The sequence below is a fragment of the Puma concolor genome, chromosome B2 (assembly GCF_028749965.1).
Source record: "Puma concolor isolate L17-30 chromosome B2, mPumCon1.1.hap2, whole genome shotgun sequence".
Taxonomy (NCBI): Eukaryota; Metazoa; Chordata; class Mammalia; order Carnivora; family Felidae; genus Puma; species Puma concolor.
In genome coordinates this window covers 32435968-32459822 of record NC_141671.1, presented here as the reverse complement: position 1 = coordinate 32459822, position 23855 = coordinate 32435968, and the positions used below count along the sequence as shown (strand labels likewise).

Genomic DNA, 23855 nt, shown 5'->3' with positions numbered 1-23855 from the left:
CCTGTATAGGATTGCCCACCTGTGACAGCCAGTTAGGGAGACATGCACAGCTAAAAGGCATTCTCCAGGGTCAAAACCTAATGAAATACACACCAAGACACATCAGAATAAAATTCCTGAAAGTAAAGACAAATAGTAATCATGAAGTCAAAAAGAAGGGATACCTCATCTACCCAGCAACAACAGCTCAAAGAACAGCATATTTCTCATCAGAAACCATGGAGTCTGGAAGGAAGGGGCACAACACTTGTAAAGTGCTGAAAGGCTGTCAAACCAGAACTCAACATCCAGAGAAAATTTCCTTCAGAAATGAAAGGGAAATCAAGAGATTTTAGATGAAGAAAAACCCAAAGAATTTGTCAACAGCACCTACTAAAGGATTTAAGCAAGTGTTTTTTAAATGGGAAAGAAATGACACAAGAAGGGAACTCAAGTACAGGAAAGCAAGAACAACAAACAGAAAAACATGGGCAAATATAAAAGATGTTCCTTGTTTCTTTGAGTTTTAGAAATTGTCTGCAACAATTGCAAAAATCAAAACATTGATCTGACTCCCACCGTTTATTGGCTACATATTTAAAGAAACTGTTTTACAAGTGGGAGAGTAAAGGGACTTAACAGGAGATAAAGTGTCTCTTCTTCATTAAAATTTGTGAAAAGCAGACACCATTAAACTGTGGTAAGTAATGAACATAAAATATCAGACCTAGAGCAGTCAATAAAAATTATACATACAGAGCTATTCAAAAGCACTAGGTATAAATCAATGTAATTAAAAAATATTCAAGTAACTCACAGGAGGCGGAAAAAAGAAAGCATATTCCTTACTTGAAATACAAATAAAGATACTTTTCATTAGGAAAGAAAGAAAAAAAGAAAGAAAGAAAAAAAGACGGAAAGAAAGAAGAAAGAAAGAAAGGAAAAAAGAAAGACAGAAAGAAAGAAAGAGAAAGAAAAGAAGGAAAACATAGAAATCAAAAATAGAAGGAACAAACCACACAAAAAAAGTAAAATGGCAGGCTTAAAGTTTTACATATCAATAACTACACTAAGTGCAAATGTTTAACTCAATAATTTATTTTATTTTATTTATTTATTTTTTTTTTAATTTTTTTTTTCAACGTTTATTTATTTTTGGGACAGAGAGAGACAGAGCATGAACGGGGGAGGGGCAGAGAGAGAGGGAGACACAGAATCGGAAACAGGCTCCAGGCTCTGAGCCATCAGCCCAGAGCCCGACGCGGGGCTCGAACTCACGGACCGCGAGATCGTGACCTGGCTGAAGTCGGATGCTTAACCGACTGCGCCACGCAGGCGCCCCATTAACTCAATAATTTAAAGACTAACAGATTGTTAAAGAATGACCCACTATTTATTTATTTATTTATTTATTTATTTATTTATTTATTTTTAACGTTTATTTGTTTATATTGAGAGAGAGAGAGCATGCAAGTAAGTGGGGGAGAGGAGAGAGAGAAGGAGAGAAAATCCCAAGCAGGCCCTAAAGCAGGGCCTGATCTCAGGAATCAGGAGTTCCTAACCTGAGCCAAAATCAAGAATCAGATGCTTAACTGACTGAGCCACCCAGGCACCCTGACCCACTCTTTAATGTCTACAAGAAATTACTACTCTTGCAACAATATAGGTAGAGGAAAGCAAAAACATGGAAAATGATATATCAAGCAAATATTAATCAAAAGCAATAAGAAATGAAATGTGAAATTGGTCAGGCACAGAAAGACAAATACTGTATAATTTCACCATACATGGAATTAAGAACCAAACAAATGACCCAACAAATTAAAAATGAGACAAACAAAAAGACAGACTTTTAATACAGAGGAGAAACTGGTGGTTGCCAGAGGGGAGAGGTTGGGGGGATTGGTAAATAGATTAAGGGGGTTAAGAGCACACTTATTGTGATGAGCACTGGGTAACATATAGAATGGTGAAATGATTATATCATACAACTGAAACTAATATAACACTGTATGTTAATTATACTTCAACATAAATAGTCCCCTATTATCAAAGTCATTAAGAACTTACCTAATAACAGAGTAGAAAATTTAATAAACATTTAACAAAGAAATTTCAGAGAGCAATAAGTATTCCTTAAAAGTGTATTGTGACAGAGAGAATTGGATTCACCTGACTTTAGGTCAAGTGTGTAGGGAGCTCTAGCCACCAAAGTGAACATTGAGTTGAGACGTGACTACTGAAAAGAAGCCAGCCATGTGAAGGATCTAAGCGACAAGTGTTGTAGGGAGAGAGAACAGGATAAAGGCCAAACTGTGGCAAGATGTTTGCTGAGTGTAAGGGACAGAAGGAAGGCTGGAGACGCTGGAGTGTAGGGAGCAAGTGGGGGACTGCTCTCAGTCACCACTAGCATGTTTCCATCACTCAGGAAATGCCCCATGTGGCCTCATTGTCGGCGCTCAGTACTTTGTGGGGCTCAGTGAGCTTTTACTTATTTAGATTTTTATCTGATAAACCTTTACTTATGTTGAAGTTTGATATGAATTCCTTTTCATTAACAACCTGATAGTTTTAAAAATCTTCGTCTCCTAGTTCATGCAAACATGAACATAGCCCCAAGTCTGTGCCAAACATTTGTTAAAGTTGATTAATTCTTAGCTTCATAACAGGTACTATAACTGATTATTTCAGAAAGCTGTGGATTTGTAGGCTTCTCTTTGTGACCAGTAGTAGAATGGAATTTAAAAATTCTTTACTCCTGGGGTGACTGTGTAGCTCAGTTGGTCAAGTGTGTGACTTGATTTTGGCACGGTCATGATCTGAGGGTTCATGAGTTCGAGCCCCATGTGAGGCTCTGTGCTGATAGTGCAGAGCCTGCTTGCAATTCTCGGTCTCCCTCTCTCTCTCCCCCTCTCCTGCATGTTCTCTCTCTCTCAAAAATAAACAAGCAAGCAAGCAAACAAACAAACATTTAAAAATAAGCATTTATACCTGCTATGATGAGACAAAAATTCCTTGGTCATAAGATTTCAACCCAGATGTCACACTGGGGGAAATTCAAAGCCAAATTCATAACACATTCGGAGGAGAAATATGAGGAACAACTCTCCAGGGATAGAACACTACAGCTTTCTCACAGTCCAGCTTGCCTGTCAGCAATGTAAGTCACTGATACAAAGTGGTGACTGAGCCAGTTAGAAAATATATATCTGGTTATCCATATTTTCTTTTTAGAAAATACACACGGGTAAAATACAACGTTCAGACATCCTGCATTTTTTTCCCAATCACTGCCCTCTTGGTTTTGGGTGAACCTGAAGCATTAGCACAGCCAAGAGCAGTCATCTTTTGGTTCGAATTAATAGCAGCTTTTGACACTCTCTTATTAGGCAGTACGAATGTTTTTTAGGAATCTGGTCCTAGTACTGAGATAGTTTCCAGCAAAATACATTTCCTCAGTATAAAGTTTTTATCAGATATGATATTGGCAAATTTTTCAATGTAATAGTTACTTCACTGTTAACGGCACCTTTTCACCACATACATTCAGATGTTATAACAATGGTTCTTCCTCAGGGACACACCCCTCACTGGGGAATTTGTCAATGTCTGGAGACATTTGTTGGTTTTCATAGCTGGGGTTTCATCTAATATCTAGTGGGTAGAGGCTAGCGATGTTGATAGACATCCTACCATGTGCACAATAGCCTTCCTACACGAATTAACTTCTCCAAAATGTCAACAGCTATTGATTAATTATATGGTGTTCTATTACATTTGTCATTTTGGTTTTGAGTCTTCTCCTCTTTTTTTTTTTTCTTAGTTGATGTAGTTAGAGCATTGTTAATTTTGTTTTGTTGTTGTTTTTTTTTTTTTTTCTGAAAATCCAGTCATTATTTTCAATGTTAAGTTATTATGTATTCTGGTCTCTATTTCTGATTTTTCTTTGTTTTTTCCTTCCTCTACTAAATTTCCCCATGTTTCTTCTTTTTCGAGTTCCTTGTGGTGTTCCTTTATTTTTGAGAGAGAGGGAGAGAGACACAGCATAAGTGGGGGAGGGGAGGGAGAGGGAGACACAGAATCCGAAGCTGGCTTCAGGCTCTGAGTTGTCAGCACATAGCCGGACGCAGGGCTTCAACCCACAAACCATGAAATCATGACCTGAGCCGAAGTCGAACGCTTCATTGACTGAGCCACCTAGGTGCCCCTCTTTTCTTCCTTCCTTCCTTCCTTCCTTCCTTTTTCTTTCTTTCTTTCTTTCTTTCTTTCTTTCTTTCTTTCTTTCTTTCTTTCTTTCCTCTTTCTTCTGTTCTTTCTTTCTCTTTCTTTCTTTCTTTCTTTTCTTTCTCTTTCTCTCTCTCTTTCTTCTTTCTTTCTTTCTTTCTTTCTTTCTTTCTTTCTTTCTTTCAATACAGGCTAGAAAAGAACATTTTTTAAGCAGTGCACACTTAAGGCACCTGGGTGGCTCCGTTGGTTGAGAGCCAGACTTCAGCTCAGGTCATGATTTCACGGTTCGTGGGTTCCAGCCCCATGTTGGACTCTGTGCTGACAGCTTGCAAAGTCTCTGGAGCCTGCTTCAGATTCTGTATCTCCTTCTCTCTACCTCTCTCCCCCTCACAGTCTCTCTCTGTCTCTCAAAAATATAAATAAATATAAAAAAATTTTTATACAGTGCACACTTAGCCCAGTTTGGTGATCAGTATTTTAGCCTTTGCATTTTCCACCTTGCAATGTGAGCTACTGGCTTTGGACCCAGGATGTTGCCTCCCCAGTGATGGCAGATATCAGCATACCTGTCATTGTATTGGTCCTGATTGCTTCCATCAGCTGAACCAGAGCTCCTTTGTCTCCCAACTTAACCTGTGTGAAGGCAACAGTGGTGCAGGTCTTCCTGTGGACCTGATGCCCCAGCCTGGCCTTCTCCTTGAAGAACAGTAGTGCAGCAGGGAACCCAAACTTTATGACACAGGGCATGCAGGAAGTCAACCAGCTTTATGGGATCCACATCACATGCAATCACTACCAGCAGAGCCTTCTTGTTTTTCCACCAAGGTGGTGACACTATTAAGCCCACCGCAAAGGACAGGCAGCCTCTCAGTGGGGACATCCCCTTTGCCAGCAGCTTTCTTCTCAGCCTGGGTCAAGAATCTCTGCTTCTTCACTTTCTTTGTCTCTGGTCTGTATTTGTGGGCCAGCTTCAGCAGTGGAGTGGTTGTTTGGTGGTCCAAAGTCTGGGTGAACTGGTTAATCATGGGAGGCACTTGTAGGCGTTTATGGAGAATATGCCTTTGCTGCTGCAGCTGGATGTAGTGAGGCCATTTGACACAATGAATGAGATCCCTTTTAGGCTGCATTTCCTGTCTGATGACAAAATTCTTGGGCCTTGTCTTGTCCACCTTCTTGGCCTCTGCTTCTTCACGACAGCAGGGCCTGGGGCCACTTTTTTCCCCTTAGCCTCCTTTCCTGTAACAGCGTGGATGGCTGGAGGAGAGACCTGAACTTTTTTCCTTAATACAAACATTGATAGCATAAATTGCACTTGTGTTTAGTTTTTCTTTTGTTTTGAGACATATTTTGGTTTCCTGTTTGATTTCTCATTTGGCGAGTTGCTTGTGCAGTAGTGCGTTGTTTAATATTTACAAAGAAATACTGAGTGTTTACATTGTAAATTTTCCAGGTTTGTTTTATTGTTGATCAGTAGTTTTGTACTGTTGTGGTTGGAAAATATACTGGGTACGGTTTCAAACAAACAAACAAACAAGCCCCCCAAATGTTAACAGTGCTGAGTTTGAAAACACTGGTTTATACTGGGTTGCTTCTAAAAATTCTAGACTCACAATTCATGTACTGACTCACCTTGCAACTCAAGTCTTTGAGTTTTAGTTTGTGTAAATACAAAAATAAGAAACTAGAAAGTTGTATAAATTCACCAATTTCTTGTTGAGCCCGTTCATTAATGTAAGCCAGGAACTTTAGTTTTTATTTTTTCCCTTATGCAATGTTTTTCAATGTTTCATGATATCTTGATTATCAGCATCTCTGATAATTTTCAACAACTTGTTTTTCTTTATAAGTCATAAATTGTGACTGCCATAGGACATTTTCAGGAAAATGTGTCAAACTTTCTCCATAATTCTATATTCTATTCTATTGATAATATCAGATGCTCTCTTTTGTATGTCTCACTTTTAACACAGAGGTATTTTTTCCCTAGTTCTAAGTTTTTCTTGTTAATTATACTTGAATAAAATTTTTCCCTGAGTTCTATTAAACATAAAACAAAAATATCAGGGCACCTGGGTGGCTCAGTTGGTTGGTTAAGCAGTCCTACTCTTGGTTCAGCTCAGTTCATGATCTCACTGTTCATGGGTTCGAACCCCACAATGGCTTCTGCACTGACAAAGCAGAGCCTGTCTGGGATTCTCTCTCTCTCCCTGTCTCTGCCTCTCCCCCTCTTTGTGCTCTCTGTCTCTTTCCAAATAAATAAATAAACTTAAAAAAATCAAAATACATACATATATGTGTGTGTATATGTCTGTATGTATGTATATCACATGTATGTACAGATATATACACACATGTATTACATATATCTTTCTATATATTACATACATATTGAAACTACAGAAGCATATGGCACTGAGTGACCAATAAGAGCTCTGACTTGTTTGACCTGTTACCACACCAGTTTAGATTTGCCAAATAGGTTCCACATCAAAATTTTTAAAAAGATCTGGTTTTCTGAGGGTTCTGGATTTGGAAATGTAGGCAAAGGACCGAGGAACTGTATTTCAATCATAGTTTTAATCTCCCTAACAGTCTTCAGGCACATCCCATTGAATTGAGTATAAAAGTCAAATGCTACCACCGTCCACAGGCTTTTAGTGCCACCTCCATGTGATCTCTCTAGTCGAAACTTCCCTCTCCTCCCTCTCACTGTGTGTGCCTCAACAAACTCTTTCCTCTGGTTTCATGAGGAAGTTCACCAATTCTTTCAAGCTTTTGCACAGCTACATTACCTTGACCTCAAATGTGACTCTCTCCCTGCCCCGCTGCCCCCCCCCACACCCTCTAGCTCACATCTACTTACTCCTTCCTGTCACATTCTAAATGTCACTCTTGAGACCACCTCTCTGGCACCCTAAGGTAACTCAAATCATCCAATTATCCTCTGCTCTAGAAGTGGACACTTGTCTCGTGACGTTTCTCACCCCCATGTAAAGTCTTACCTGGTTGGGGTTTGTCCATCACTTTCCCTAAATTTTAAACTCTCCTAGTGGAGGGGATGCATTTGTTTCCCCTCTTTGGATTCTCAGGTGCGGCCAGGGCCTGAGACAGCTCAGCCCAGGCCAAGTGCTGGTTTGGAGGGGCGGAGGGGGTAAGCAGGTGGGACATGTTTCAGGCCCAGGTAAAGGGCTGTGACAGGAGAAGAGGGAGGTGGGTGTCTGTCAGGAGATAGTGTCCAGGAGGAGGCAGTGAGGGGCAAATGCCTGGTGCAGTCAGGCTGGGAGGTCAGCCTCTGAGCCCAGAACCCAGTGATCCCGACAGGCTCCCAGGAGAGGGGTCACCTTCCCCCATTCCCTGCCCACAGAGGAGAGAAGAGCCGTGGGTGCTGGTGGTTTTGGGGTGCGGGTGGAGCTCCTGAGGCATATCTCCATCAGTGTCTTCCAGGAGCCCACGGGATGACCAGATCGCCCCTGTCCCCACAGCACATTACATGTAGCAATTTAAGGCCTAGTGTCATTACTCCAGTGGGAGGAGAAGGTGTGGCTCCTGGTCAGATACATCTCTAACCAGGAACAGAACATGCACTTCGACAGCGATGTGGGGGAGTACAGAGCAGGGGAGGTGGTGACAGAGCAGGAGGGGCTTGACACTGAGCACTGGACCCAGCACAAGGACCTCGTGGATAGGTCGCAGGCCACAGTGGACAGTCTCTGCAGACACAACTAAGGGGTTGTTGAGAGCTTCACTGTGTAGAGCGAGGTGAATGCGGCAGGGCTGGTAGGGGTGGGGTGTGTGTGGGCATGTGTGTGTTTGTGCGTGTGTGGGATGGGCGAGAGAGATGGAGACAGAGTGAGAGACAGAGAGAAAGACAGAGACTGAGACTCTGTCCAGGACTAGCATGCAAGGTCTTGATCCAGTACAAGTCAGGAGGGGCCCTATGAGAGCTTGCTTCCAGGAAAAGTGTGGTGTGTCCATGTGTGATGTGGGGAGAGTGTGGTGTGATCGTGCGTGACTGTGGGGATTGTGTGGTTGTGCCCGTGTGTGATTGTAAGCATGTGGTCACCCTGTCTTCCTGCCCCTCACCCTTCTTAATTCTGAATCCCCTGAAAGAACTGTGCCTATGTCTGTGTGTGTGTGTGTGTGTGTGTGTGTGTGTGTGTGACCTTTGAGAGAGAAACAATGTCAGACTATTTTTTGACAGGTTGGGGTGACATCTGAGGCCCCTCTGATCTATCTGAGACTTTAATGTCTCAGCTTGTTGCTTTTTTCTTGGTGTATGTATTCTTATGTTCTTGAAATAATGATAAGGTTATTTAAGGAGTTGCACATGATTTCTTTCTATAGTTATAACAATTCACATCACATCTCCGTTTTCAGATCTTTTTTGAATGTTGACAGAGTCAGTTGAAAATTTATGTTTTTTATTTATAATTCATATTCCTTTGATTTCTAAGGTTCTTGAACTTTTTTCCACATATTTATTGACTAATTGTTGTTCCAGCTCCGAAATAATATACTTTCCATTATCTCTGTGGCCTGGTGTTTTTCTCAGTGATTTTAGGTGTTCTCTATGCATAAGATTTTTATTCCTTTGCTGATATTTGATTCAGCATTTTCTCTAGTTTCTACTTTATGTGTTGATTCTGCTTATTACTTATGCTAGGAATGTAAACATTTTTCTTTAATGAAATATGCTACAAATGGTTAGCAATGACTTCTCATGAATCTTAAATCTACCATTTTATGGTATGATAAAAAAGTTTGCCCCGTATTTCTCCTTTGATAAGAACAGTAAGTGTATTTATTGAGACTGTAGTGTCAAGATTGTCTCAGGCAATATGGATACCTATTAATGAGCCTCAGAACCTGCCCTGAACTCAAATATCAGCTTAAAAAGAAAGAAAATAAGAGGGGGCACCTGGGTGGTTCAGTCCGTTGAATGTCATACTCTCAGTTTCAGCTCAGGTCAAGATCTCATGGTTTGTGGGTGTGAGCCCTGCAACGAATTCTGTGCGGGTCCTGCTTGGGATTCTCTCTCTCTCTCTCTCTCTCTCTGCCCCTTCCCTAATTCTTTTCTCTCTCTCAAAATAAATGAATAACTATCCAAAATTTTTAATAATAAAAAAATAAATAAAAGGCAAAGCACAATAAAATGATAACGATTCCAACGAGACATATTTTAGTTCCGCAAGAAGGATTCATCAGTTGAGTGTAGCAACGAGAACTTTTTAAAATAAGTTTCCTTGCTCCTTTGCCTTTCTTTCAGGACTTGTGTTGTGGTTAGGACTCAGCTCATAGAGCTAGAGAATTACCTCGGTCTTTCCTGTTTCCCCGTGTAGAACCACTTCTACTTGGACGATGGACAAAATAGAGCAGTAAATCAGTGATATAGAGGATACAATTATGGAAAATAATGAAGCAGAAAAAGAAATAAAATGCAAAAGATCATAATACAAGACTTAGAGAACTCAATGAGTTATTCAACAGAATAATATTCCTACCAAAGGAATCCCAGAAGATGAAGAGAGAGAAAAAGGTGAAGAAGGTTTATGTGAGCAAGTTATAGCTTAAAACTTTCCTAACCTGGGGAAGTACACAGACATCAAAATCCCAGAAGCACAGAGAACTCATTAAACTCAACAAAAGCCAACCATTAGTAAAGCATATCATGGTCAAATTCACAAAATACAGACAAGGAAAGAATCTTGAAAGCAGCATGGGAAGAAAGTCCCTATCCTACAAGGGAAGAAAGATCAGGTTCACAGCAGATCTGTCCACAGAGACTTGGAAGGCCAGAAGGGAGTGGCAGGATATATTCAACTTGCTGTATTGGAAAAATACACAACCAAGATTCTTTACCAACAAGGCTGTTATTCAAAATAGAAGGAGAGATAAAGAGTTTCCCAGACAAACCAAAACTAAAGGGGTTCATGACCACTAAACCAGCTTTGCAACAAATTTTAAGGGCACTCTTTGGAGAAAAAGCAAAACAAAACAAAATGACCAAAAGCAACAAAGACTAGAAAGGACCAGAGAACAACATCAAAGACACCTACTCTATAGGCAACATGATGGCACTTAATTAATATCTTTCAATAATCACTGTCAAACTAAATGGACTAAATGCTCCAATCAAAAGATATAGGATATTAGATAGGATAAAAAAAAACAAAAACAAAAAACAAGACCCAACGATATGCTGCCTATAAGAGACTCATTTTAGACCTAAAGACAACTGCAGACTGAAAGTGAGGGGATGGAGAACCATCTATCATGCTAATGGATGTCAAAAGAAAACCGAGTAGCCATACTTATATCAGACAATTTATATTTTAAAACTCAGACTGTAACAAGAGATGAAGAAGGGCATTATATCATAATTAAGGGATCTATCCAAAAAGAAGATCTAATAATTATAAATATTTATGCCCCTAACTTGAGAACACCCAAATACTTAAATCAATGAATCATAAACATGAAACTCATTCATAAAAATACCATAATAGTAGGAACTTTAACACCCCATTTACCCAATGGACAGAAAATCTAAGCAGAAAATCAACAGTGAACCAATGGCTTTCAGTGACATACTAGGCTTCATGGACTCAACAGATAGACTCAGAACATGTCATCCTAAGCAGCACATTTTCTCGAGTTCACATGGAACAATCTCCAGAATGGATCACATACTGGTTACAAATCCGCCCCCAACAAGTACAGAAAGATTGAGACCACAACGCTATGCATATTTTCAGGCCACAAGGCTCTGAGAAATGAAATTAGCCACCAGAAAAAACTGGAAAGACCATGAATACTTGGAGATTAAAGAACATCTACTTTTGGAGGAACTAGAGTTACTACTACACGGTAACTAATCAGTTTATATAAAATGCTGTCACTCTTTGACAAGAGTAGTTGCATTGTTATACACAACCATGATAAGAATAGTTTCAACACAATGGAGAGCATTCTATTCAGAAAGTGAATGTGAGGTGGTGTGTGATGTAATGGCTAGGCTTCTGGAGACTGGACTCACATATAACTTGGCTCCATATGGAGTGCACCATTTACTGGCCGTGTGTCCTTGCCAAAGTTGTTTAACATACACCCATCATTTTATTCTCTGCATCTGAAAGGATACAAAGGGTACTCAAATCACTGACATGATGTGAGAGTTAAATATAAATATGGTGTATAAAAAGCCTTTGTACAATTCTGGGTACAAAATAAAATGTTCAAAATTTGCTCAGTAAACATTAGTCACATTTATTGCAACATGGTGAGTTCTCTGGCACTAGTCCATAAACATGGGCTGCTTATCAGACTGTGGAAGATTGTGAATTTTTGCAGAACTTTAGGTAGATAGTTGTCCTTTAAAATCCTATTGAATCTGAGGGCGCCTGGGTGGCGCAGTCGGTTAAGCGTCCGGCTTCAGCCAGGTCACGATCTCACGGTCCGTGAGTTCGAGTCCCGCGTCGGGCTCTGGGCTGATGGCTCAGAGCCTGGAGCCTGTTTCTGATTCTGTGTCTCCCTCTCTCTCTGCCCCTCCCCTGTTCATGCTCTGTCTCTCTCTGTCCCAAAAATAAATAAACGTTGAAAAAAAAAATTAAAATCCTATTGAATCTGAGATATTACAATTCTGTTAATACAATGCATAATAATTATATAAAAGTAGAAACATACGCTTAAAACTATATGGTTACGTCAAAGGATGTTATTCATAGTATTTCCATTGTGTTTTCTTTCCTGGATGCTCTGTAATGTATTCATGAGCACCAGCTTCTTATATGTCTCCTCAGCATAAAGCAAGAGAAGGTACATAATAAAGGGACATAACCCCAATAAAATGAGGAGATCAGAGTGGGATCCAAAGCTATGGACTGAACACATTTTCACATAAAATATTAATTATTCTAAGGCAGAGCTTTTATGCTAAAGGCTGACTTTGAGGTCTTTATCAATGTCTCAGCCCCCTGCATACTTTGATTTGGACAGTGGCCTTATCACTTTGTTAGGTTAAATGCTATACAAAGGATTTTCCAAGACCCTCCATTCCACATAGATCATGTTCTCTAAGCCCCTTTCTCTGCATATTTTGGAGGTGCCTCAAACTCAATGACAGCATCAGCAGACAAACTTAAAAAAAACCCTTTTACTCAGGGTAAGTTAATGACTAAATTCCAATGACTCTTAGTTTATCAGAGATCTCCCTATCTCTAAAGACATACAGATAATACTCTCCAATTAACAGCTAGAATTCTGTCATATCATCAGTTACCAGGGGATGCTGCTCCTTGCTTGAGCAGTCCAGAGAATCAGTATCCAAGTACCAGAAAGTCTGCAGTACCAGAAAGCCTTCATTTCAAGGTTAATTTCCCCAAATCTACACTATGTGATGGTGCAAAAAGGTCCAGATGTTTTGATTAACAATCATCTTCCCTCCACTCGCTCAGCTCCTAAAACACACACACAAACTATCGTCAAAACTATTCTGTCTTCACGGGAGAGGCATGAATACTCCTAAAGACTCAAACTTTTGTGCACATCACTGCTCAGCATAGAGCTGGCTTACAAAGGGGCCCAGTCAAATGTTTCACATATATATTGGATCAAACCTTTTAGGTACTAAATTAAAATAATCCTTCCAATGAAGGAAATCAGAGTTTCAGAAGAGGCTCTTGATACTGAATCTCTGACCAGCAACTGATGATGCAGTATCTGTGATGCGGATTGGTTGTCAAACCTAGATTACCCAATCCAGGAGCAGAGAAACAAATTCCTTGGTTGGTATTATTTAGGAGGGGGCTAAAGGAGGGTCTTAGTTCTCACTGACTGAGACTTGCCTGTTCCCCTGCCCCCTGTCCTCTCTGTTCTCCAGCATGGTGTGCCTGTGTTTCCTGGGAGGCTCCTGGATGACAGCTCTGATGTTGATATTGATGGTGCTGAGCCCTCCCCTGGCTTGGGCCAGGGACACCTCATGTAAGTGCACTCCTGGGTGGTGAGCTATGATGCAGTGGGGGGAAAGAAAAAAATTAGTTTTGCCACTGTGTCCATGCCATGTGCCTTAGAAAATTGTGACATTTTCTTTAATGATGGCCCACCTTTGTCATATAGATCCCCAATTCTATCCAAAACAAGAGGAGGCTGAATGCTTGTCCTCTCTATAAGAGCTGTGTAAGGGGCCTCCACATATAGAGGCCATTTCTTCTCAACTCTTCCCCAAACTCTCCAGTTTGAGTTTTATTCCCTCAGGGTCTTGAGAAGATTCAGAAATAATGATTTCAAATTAATTCCCATCAAGCAGTTCCCTTTATAATGTTGAGTTATGCTAGAAAATAAGAAAGTTTCTCAGAAAATTAGACAGAGAGTCAAAAGGAATTAGAAAGGTGTCTCCTAGAAGACCCTGTGTTAGGTCTTCACAGGATTAGTTATGTTGGTACCTCTCTGTAATATGCGAGGCTGTATCAAGGGTTCTCTCCCATTATCTCCTTTCCTTTCTCCTGCACCTCAAAGTTTACAAGGCCTTTATCCCTGGACTGTAGGTTCTCTGACCAAAGTTGGGGCTAGTTTTATCTCTGTCTCTCACCCTGGAGGTACAGCAGAGATCCTTAGTACTTGAAATGACATTTTAGATGAGAAACACGTATGGGATGTTCTTTGGAGTCTTAAAGAACTTAAGATATCTTCTGAGAACATGGCACAAGTTAATTTTTCATTATGAATCTATGTTGAACCTTTCTATGGTGTCCGTTTCTCCTGCATCTTTCTGTTCTGTGGCCTGAGCCCACAGATAGGGATTCAACTAGTATAGGATAAATTATATGCAATTATGGCTTTGTAAGTCAAAAATAGTGAACATCAGGAATTTCATATAGTTCCAACTATCTACCCTGAGCAGAGTACAGAGAGCGTGAAGGTGTTTACATTTCACAGGACTGAAAGCCAAAATGCAGGTCAAGGGAATATATTGGCTCACTGAGGTGATGTCCCCAGATGGCATAGGTTTATTCCTCATGTTTTCTGTTTTTCCTTAATAGCCATGTTGGGTTGCCTCCACTTCCAGTTCCTATTCTTTCCCGAGCCATGCTGTCACCATTACTGTGAATCCCCCGTGTATGCAGAGACCTCAGCACCCTCACAGATCTACAGGATGAGCGGAAACTTAATGAGATTTTTCTTTTTTCTTAAAATTGCCTTTTCCTTACCTGTGATATTTTTTACAACAGTAGACGGAGAAGGAGGTAGTCTGTGTGAGTTTCTCACAGGAAGTGGAGGGGATATAATGTATCATCAGAGTAAAAGAATGTTGGACTTGAGCCCCTTCTTGCTTTCCAGGATCCTCACAATGACTGATTCTCGGAGCCCTGTGTTTATCCGTTGTATCACAGACATTTCTCTGAGCAGCTATGATGTACTAGGCTCTGTTCTGGGCTCAGTGAATTCTATTTGAATAGGCTAAAGATCATTACCATCATGGATTTTATGTAATGACAGAGGAGAAAGCCCGATAAACATTTAACAATAACAACAAAAATTCTGACAACAATAAGTATGCTGAAAAAAAAAAATACTCCTAGTTGTGAAACAGAGAGAATTGGATGCACCTGACTTCAGTTCAAGTGTGTAGGGAGTTCTCCCTGAGGAAGTGACATTGAGTTGAGATACGACTGGTGACAGAAGCCAGGCAAGTGAAGGATGTACAGGACAAGTGTTGTAGGGGGAGAAAATAGGATAAAGGTCAAGTGCGGGAAGATGTTTGCTGTGCAAGGGACAGAAGGAAGGCCGGAGAAGCTGGAGTGTAGGGAGCAAGTTGGGGAGTGCTCTCAGTCACCACTACCATGTTTCCATCACTCAGGGAATGCCCCGTGTGACCCCTTCATCAGTGATAAGTATTTTTGGATCAGCACCTTTGACTTATTTGTTTGTTTGATTGTTTAAGATTATAGGTATACATTTAGGCAGAGAATATCTTTTAAAGTTATTATTTACCTTCCATTTGGTTAGCATACAGCGTAATGTTAGTTTCAGATGTACAGTGTAGTGATTCCACACTTCTATACGCTACCTGGTGCTCATCTCAAGTGTACATCTTATTCCTTGGACTTATTTAGATAAACTTTTACATACATCGAAGTGTCATATAATATTTTCTCATTCATCACATGACAGTTTTCATGTCTTCAACTGGTAGTTCATTTGCAAACTCAGATGTAGCCCAAAGTCTTGCTAGGCAGTTTTTCAGGTTGGTTTATTAAACATTAGCTTTGTCATAACACTAGCCATTAACTTATTTCAGAAGATGTGGATTCATAGGCCTCTGTAAACTGCATCAAGAACAGAGTTTAAAAGTTTTTATACTTGATCTTCATGGGATGAGAAAATTCCTTGTTCAAAGATTGCAACATAGACGTCATACTTGGTGGTGGGGCAGGGGGAGAATTAGAAGCCAAAGCTTTAATTTTTATAAGAATTTGAGGAGTACAGTATGTGGAACAATTATACAGGGACAATTAACTTCCAGGTTTCTCCCAGTCCAGCTTGCCTCTCATGAACGAAGCCCATTGATACAAAGTGGTTTTGAACCAAATAAAATATGTATCTGGTTATCCATATTATCTTTTTTGAAAACTAATGCACAAGTAAAATATTTGTCCCTTTCAGGCATCCTGGATTTTGGCTTTTTCCAGTGTCTGCCCACTTTGATTTGGGTAAGCCTGAAGCATTAGCACACCCAAGAGCAATCATCTTTTGGTTGGAATTCATAGTAACTTTTGATACTCTCTTGTTAGGCAATATGAATTTTTTTTTTTTTTCAGAATCTGGTCTCAGTGAAGAGCCATTTTTCCAGAAAAATAAATTTGTTCAGTATCAAAGGTTTTGTTGTTTTTTTTTTTTTTTTTACCAGATATAATATTGGCAAATTTTTCAATGTAATTCTCAGCTGACATAGAATTAACATTGGCTTTTTTACCACAGATTTTTCAAGTGGTGTAACAGTCGTTCTTGTATGGGGACTTCAGGGGACATTTGGCAATGTCTGGAGCCACTTTTGGTAGTCACTTGGGGCTTTTTTCTGACATCTGCTAGGTAGAGGCTAATGATGCTAGTAAACAATCTACAACGTACAGAACAGGCTTCCCACAAAAAATATCTCGTCCAAAATGTCAAGAGTACTGATGTTGGAAACACCGGTTTATACTCTGCTGCTTCTAAAACCTCTAGACTTACCCTTTATACACACACTCACCTTCCAATTCAGGTCTTTGCGGTGTAGTTTAGCTTATTTTATTACAAAAAATAATAAGATCAACAGTTCATAGATTGAACACTTTCTCGCTGAGTCCACTCAGTCAATGCAAGCTCGAGATCTTCATCTTTTATTCTTTGCCTTGTGCAATGTTTTATAAGATTTCATGATTTCTTGATCATCAGCATCTCTGTTAACTTTCGACAGCTTGCCTTATGAGTCATCAATTGTGACCGCCACAAGTATTTTTCTGTAAAATGTATCAAACTTGTGCAGTAATGCTACATTCTGTTCGGTTGATAATGTCAAAAACTCCTTTTATTTGTCTCATTTTTAAAGGCACAAGTATTTTTAAACTATTTTTAAAATGTTCATGTCAATTCCACTTGAATAAAAAATTTTTCTTAGTTCAATTAAACAGAAAATAAAACATCAAAATATATACATACATGTATGTATATGTGTCATGTATGTATATGTGTGTATATTTATGTATGTATATGCATGTATGTACATATATTATGATGTGTGTGTTTATATATTGAAACTCCAGAAGCCCATGTGACTGACTGACCAATAAGAGGTCTGACATGTTTGACCCTTTACCTCATCAGGGTAGATTTGGCAAAAGAGTTTGGCATCAAAACTTGTAAAAAGATCTGGTTTCCTAGGTTTCTGGAGTTTGGAAATTCCAGGTAAGGACTTGAGGAACTGTAGTGCAGTCATGGTTTTAATGTCCTTAAAACTCTTCAGTAGTTTCCCATTATGTGAAGTATGAAGTCAAACTCCCAACATCACCTGTAAGGCTTTTACTGCCAGCTCCACGTGATTTCTCCAGTCTAACCTTTTGCCTTCCTTTGTCCCATTGTGCTTCAGTGAACTCCCTTTTTCCATTTTGTTGAGGAAGTTCATCAATTCTTTCAAGATTTTGCACATTGTATTACCTTTCCCTGAATTATCAAACACACACACGCCCTCTAGTTCACATCTAGTTACTCTTTCCTGTCACATCCTAAACATCCCCCTTGAGACCACCTGTCTGGCGCCCTAAGGTGCCATCCAGTTATCCTCTGCTCTAGAACTGCAGGCTTGTCTTGTGACATTTCTCCCCCCAGGTAAATAAAGTCCTGCCTGGCTGGGTTTTGTCCATCACTTTCCATAAATTTTAACCCCAGAGTGGAGGGGATGTGGGGGTGTTTCCCTTCTCTGGGTTCGCAGGGGTGACAGGCGCCTGAGCCACTCAGCCCAGACCAAGTGTTGGGTGGGGGTGTGGGAGGGGGACGCAGGTGGGACGTGTGTGAGGCCAGGACAGGGCTGTGGGAGGCCAAGAGGGAGGTGGGTGTCTGTAGGGAGGAGGCATCCAGGAGGAGGCAGTGAGGGGCAAATCCTCAGGCTGGGAGGTCCGCCTCTGAGCCCGGAACCCAGTGACCCTGAGTGGCTCCCAGGAGAGGGGTCACCTCCCTGCCTCCCTCTGCCCCTGCCGGCAGAGGAGAGAAGAGCCGTGGGTGCTGATGGTTTGGGGGTGCGGGTGGGGCCCCGAGGGTTGGCGGCGTCAGTGTCTTCCAGGAGCCCACAGGTGACCGGGTCGCCCTGTCCCCACAGCACATTTCTTAACCATGTGGAAGTTTGAGTGTCATTATCCCAACGGGACGGAGCGGGTGCGATACCTGGTCAGATATTTCTATAACCGGGAGGAGTTAGCTCGCTTTGACAACGAAGTGGGGGAGTTCCGGGCGGTGACGGAGCTGGGGCGGCCTGACGCCAAGTACTGGAACGGGCTGAAGGACTTCATGGAGCAGAAGCGCGCCGAGGTGGACACGGTCTGCAGACATAACTACGGTGTTGGTGAGAGCTTCACGGTGCAGCGGCGAGGTGAGCGGGGCAGGGGGGCTGGGGCGGCCGGGGCTGCGCTTGTGCGACTGTGAGACAGAGACTGGGTCCCAGTGAGCCTACAAGGGTGTTGAGCAAGTGCACGTCACGGGGATCCCTGCGAGAGTGCGACGTCAGGGAGGGTGTGCTGTCTGTGGGGTAGGGACAGTGTGGTGTGTCCTTGTGTGGCTGTGGGGACCATGTTTTGTGACTGTGGGGAAGGCATGGTTGTGTCCATGTGTGACTGGGGACAGTGTGGCTGAGTCTCTGTGTGACTGTGAGGACCATATGGTTGTGACCGTGGGGACAGTGTGATTGCGTCCATGTGTGACTATGGGGACAGTGTGGTGAGTCCGTGTGTGACTGAGGGGACAGTGTGGTGAGTCCGTGTGTGACTGTGGGGAAGGCGTGGTTGTGTCCATGAGTGACTGTGGGGACAGCATGGTTGTGTCCTTGTGTGGCTGTGGGGACAGTGTGGGAGGGGTGCCCTGTGAAGTGAGGGGGACAGAGAATGAGTGTGTGGGAAGGGGGGGTGGTGCATGTGGAGAGAGTGGGTGTGGGGGAGGCAACAGGAGGGGACATCGGGCATCCTTGGTGGCCCCTGAGGCAGAGGTGAGGGGGGCTCAGGAGCTCCAGCCTGAGGGCACACTGGGCAGGTGGTTGGAGACCTGGGGAGGGAAGTGGAGAGTGTCCTGGTTGGGGTGAAGGTGTAGGGGAGGGGAGGGGAGGGGAGGGTTAAGAGACTGGGGAGATGTGAGGAGGCCGGTCACCTTCTGTCCCTGACACTCACCCTTCTTTTTCTGAAGCCCCTGAAATACGTGTGCCTGTGTCTGTATGTGCTACCACTGCAGTGAGAAAAATGGCCAGACTAACCGTTGAAGAATTGGGGGGACTTCTGAGGTCCCTCTGACATTTCTATTTTTTTTAATGTTAATTTTTGAGAAGGAGATCCAGTAAGACAGAGTGGGAATGGGGGAAGAGCAGAGGGTGAGATAGAAAAAGTGCAAGCAGGGGAGGAGCAGAGAGAGAGAGGGAGATACAGAATCCCAAGGAGGCTCCAGGTTCTGAGCTGTCGCCCAGAGCCTGCCCCGGGACTGGAACTCACAAACTGCCAGATCATGACCTGAGCCAAGTGGGACCCTTAACTGACTGAGCCACCCAGGCTCCCCAAACCCTCCTGATATTTCTGGGGCTTCTTTTAGATCTCAACTTCCCGCTCTTCGTTCTCTTAAACTATGTATTCTTACGTTCTTGAAATGATTGTGAAACCAGGTATCTTATTTATAATTTTGTTACTAAAGGTATTGATATTACTGTTTTTATAATGGTGAAAGTATTTAAGGAGTTGCATATTATTTCTTTATATAGTTGTAACAATTCACCTCATGTTCCCCTTTGTTAGATCTTTTTTTCCCAATATTGCAAATACTCGGTTGAAATTTTATATCTTTTTTTATTTTTAATGTATATTCCTTTGATTTTAAGGTCCTTGGATTTTTTTTTTTTTTTTTTTTTTTACATATCTATTGGCTAATTGTTGTTACTGATGTAAAAATTATCTACTATTATCTCGGGGATTCTGGTATATTTCTCAGTGATTTTAGGTGTTTTCTATGCATAAGATTATTAATGCTTTGCTGATAGTCGATTCAGCATTTTCTCTAGTCTGTGGCTTATATTTTGACACTGTTTATTACTTTTCATGCTAGGAATGTAAACATTTATATTTAATGAAATATGCTACAAAAATTGTTAGCAAAGCTTTGTCATCAATCTTGAATCTACCATTTTACGATATTGTAAAAATGGTTTCACCATATATTTCCTTTCTTAAAAACAGTATTTATTGAGGCTAGTAGTGTAAGGGATTGTCTCTGCACTAAGGATACCCGTTAAATAGTCTCAGTCTCTTCCCTGAACTCAAATGTCAGCTTTCTTTTTTTTTTTTTTTTTTTAATTTTTTTTTTCAACGTTTATTTATTTTTGAGACAGAGAGAGACAGAGCATGAACGGGGGAGGGGCAGAGAGAGAGGGAGACACAGAATCGGAAACAGGCTCCAGGCTCTGAGCCATCAGCCCAGAGCCTGACGCGGGGCTCGAACTCACGGACCGCGAGATCGTGACCTGGCTGAAGTCGGACGCTTAACCGACTGCGCCACCCAGGCGCCCCTCAAATGTCAGCTTTCAAAGGGAGACAATTATAAAGGTATAACAATTCCAATAACAGTAATTTTTTATACGGCACAGAGGAAGTGATCATCTGAGTGCAATTATGAGAACTTTTTTTTTTTCAACGTTTATTTTTTGGGGGACAGAGAGAGACAGAGCATGAACGGGGGAGGGGCAGAGAGAGAGGGAGACACAGAATCGGAAACAGGCTCCAGGCTCCGAGCCATCAGCCTAGAGCCTGACGGGGAGCTTGAACTCACGGACCGCGAGATCGTGACCTGGCTGAAGTCGGACGCTTAACCGACTGCGCCACCCAGGCGCCCCAATGAGAACTTTTTAAAATCAATGAGTTTCCTTGTTCCTTTCCCTCTCTTTCAGGACTCACACTGTTCTTGCAATTAAACAAATAGGCTAGAGTATCACCTCTGTCTTTCCTGCTTCTGGGGGAGAACCATTTGTGTGGTGTTGTAAGGTGTGAATGGAACATTTCCAGGGTTTCATACTTTATTTCCCCATCAACCTCAAGCTGTTCTCCAATTTACCCAGACTGCTTTAAATAATATTTTCTCTGTAATTAAAGTGCATTAATCCTCACAGAACTGTAAGAGGTAAGTATTACTATCTCCTTCGATAGAGGAAAAAGCTGGGGTGCAGAGGAATGTAATATTCTTCTAGGATCAATCAGTAAGGAGCAGAGCCTATATTTGAGCTCAGTCAGCCTGCTCCAGAAATCATGCTTTTAATTGAGACCCTATATCCCTTGCAAAATGTGTAAACACTTCAATTCCGCAAGGAATAACTACCTCACACTATGAAAAACAAACCCCACAAATTTCCTCAACATGTCTCAAACTTAATGGACCCGTACTGTCAGGATTGAATTCAAGACCCATGAGACTGGCTGGTACTGGGCCACTTGGCCAGCTTTGAGGGAGGCCTGCACGAGATGCAGCCTGGGACCAGAGACCGGAGGCAGGAGGGCAGCCAGCCAGGGAGACTCACTCTGTCGTCCTCACTTAGTCCCGCTACCACTTGTCTTCTAGTTGAGCCGACAGTGACCGTGTTCCCCTCGAAGACGCAGCCCCTGCAGCACCACAACCTCCTGGTCTGCTCCGTGAATGGTTTCTATCCAGGCCACATTGAGGTCAAGTGGTTCCGGAACGGCCAGGAGGAGGAGACTGGGGTCGTGTCCACAGGCCTGATCCGTAATGGAGACTGGACCTTCCAGACCCTGGTGATGCTGGAAACAGTTCCTCAGAGTGGAGAGGTCTACACCTGCCACGTGGAGCATCCAAGTCGCACGAGCCCTCTCACCGTGGAGTGGAGTGAGAAGCTTTCTGATCCCATAAGTTCTTTGCCCACCAAGGAGGGGACTTTGCTTTCCCTGAGTGCCAGGGTTCTCTCTCCTTTCACCATATTTTCATTTGTTCCATGTTCTCTTCTCTTTAGCACAGGTCACTGGGATGAGCCAAGTGATATCCTGTGGTAGAATCCTCTGATAGGTTATAGATATTCTGTGATTGTGCGTCCAGACCCTACAACCCTTGGGGAGGTAGTTATGCCTGGCTGCAGAAACGAGGTTGTCCATGTTTTGAGACTTTCCATGGCTCACGGGCAGTGGTTCTCCTGTGATGCTGGGCACTAGTCCCCTGCCTCGGGCTGAGTTTGTGCTTCTGGCACCATTGCTGTGTGTTGTTCGTTGTGATCCAGGAAGAAGCACATCCTCTTTTGTATAGGGTCCTTCTGACAGGAGGGGAATCCAGTCCTGGCACTGCCTTTTATTAGCTCTGTCACCCTGCACAAGCACTTGACTTCATGGAGTCTCAGGCTCCTCATCCATAGATGTTGAAGTAGTGGATTTGTCAAAGCTGTGATGTTTAAAAAGTTCAATACCCAAACCTTGTATCTATGCAATGGGATTTTTTAAAAAAATATTTTTCCCCTAGAAATTGCCACTTATTCTCCTTCTTCCAGGGCAGGCCACATTCCTCATTCTCGAAGTTCTCAATCCTAGAGTGTCTGTCAGAGAAGTTGGATTTGGAGTAAAATCACTAAAACTGCTTCTTCTCTCAGGGGCTCAGTCTGAATCTGCACAGAGCAAGATGCTGAGTGGAATCGGGGGCTTTGTTCTGGGTCTGCTCTTCCTGGTGGTGGGGCTGTTCATCTACTTCCGGAATCAGAAAGGTAAGGCACCTGTTGGTAGCTGGGCCTCCCTATAGACCTTGTGGGAGAGAAATACAGCTTTGATCGCATAAACTCTCTGTAGACCAGTGGCTTTGTAAAGCCTTTCCTTCTCCCTTTGCCCTCAGATTTCCTAGAAATCCAGACAGCAAGGGTCCATGGTTACTGTGTTTCAGCATAAGAGATTATGGGTTGTAGAGACAAGAAAGAGGTTAACAAGACAGATATCTTGGGTTGGGGTCCTGGGCCAAATCAGGAAGAGCTATGAAAGCTAATGAAGCCACAGTAGATTGGTGTGATAGAAACTTCCCGGGTCACATCTCTCCCTTTCTGATCCCACTGGCATCATGCGATGTGGGTTGTGGTGGTAGGTGGGTCTGGGGTTGGGACCTTGTATGTGGGGACAGATTTACCTGTGTCTCTGTTAAGTGTATGTTGTCCCTTTTCTTTCCCAGGACACTCTGGACTTCAGCCAACAGGTAATGCTCTTTGACCCTCTTTAGAGATAGAGTTGATTATCCTGGAACAGATGGTGGAGATGAAAAGACAGAAACAATGTCAAAGACTTTGGATCTGACTTCTGCTCAGGCAGTTAACTGAAGCTTCTTCTCTCCACTTACTAAAAGGCCTGCACTGCAAATAGCTTTAGATCAAGGATACTTAAGAAAGAATATGTTCTTCTTCTTACTGTAGTGCTTTAACACGAGGCCCTGAGAGAGGGGAGAGGAAGCTGCTTGTGGAGGTGGGTCTGGGAACAACACTCTGCTCTGTCTTCTGCAGGACTCCTGAGCTGAAGTGGAGATGCTGACACTCCAGGAAGAACCTTCTTTTCAGGCTTCTTCACACAGTGAAAACATTTCCTGTTTGGCTCGTATTCTTCCACAAACACAGTGCTTTCTCAGGATTTGGTTTGCCCTGGGTTCAGTGACTGTGCAGAACCTGTCCTCCCTGATGGCTCCCTCCACCCCGTCCTTGACCCTTGACCGGGAAGCCCCAGTACTGACTGCAGTTCCTTATCTTCATTCTCTCCCAGCTCCCTGTGTATTCAGCCCTTAATGCCTCCTTTACATTGGAACTCACCTCTGTTCAGGTGTCTTTATCAGCTTTTCTCAAATAAACATGGAGTGACAATCATCCGTTGCATATAGTTTCAAGGAAAAGAAGTAGCGAAAAAAAGGGAGAA

General features: G+C 42.3%; 2 protein-coding genes and 1 pseudogene across 2 annotated transcripts in view; 2 read left to right on the top strand and 1 right to left on the bottom strand.

The window, feature by feature from the left end:
- LOC147580875 (DLA class II histocompatibility antigen, DR-1 beta chain) overlaps positions 1 to 23806 on the top strand; it is a 77873-nt gene extending 54067 nt beyond the window's left edge. Inside the window, exon 7 of the transcript XR_015251142.1 lies at positions 23763 to 23806. The gene's annotated coding sequence lies outside the window, so the exon portion shown is untranslated. The remainder of the gene's footprint in view (positions 1 to 23762) is intronic.
- LOC112862860 (large ribosomal subunit protein eL8 pseudogene) lies at positions 4659 to 5500 on the bottom strand (annotated as a pseudogene).
- On the top strand, positions 13006 to 23806 carry LOC147580874 (DLA class II histocompatibility antigen, DR-1 beta chain-like). Its single transcript, XM_086706541.1, has 6 exons — positions 13006 to 13185; positions 18056 to 18325; positions 21535 to 21816; positions 22565 to 22675; positions 23128 to 23151; positions 23453 to 23806. Exons 1-6 carry the CDS (start codon positions 13086 to 13088, stop codon positions 23464 to 23466), a joined length of 801 nt encoding a protein of 266 aa, XP_086562667.1. The 5' UTR covers positions 13006 to 13085; the 3' UTR covers positions 23467 to 23806.
- Positions 23807 to 23855: the final 49 nt, after the last annotated feature.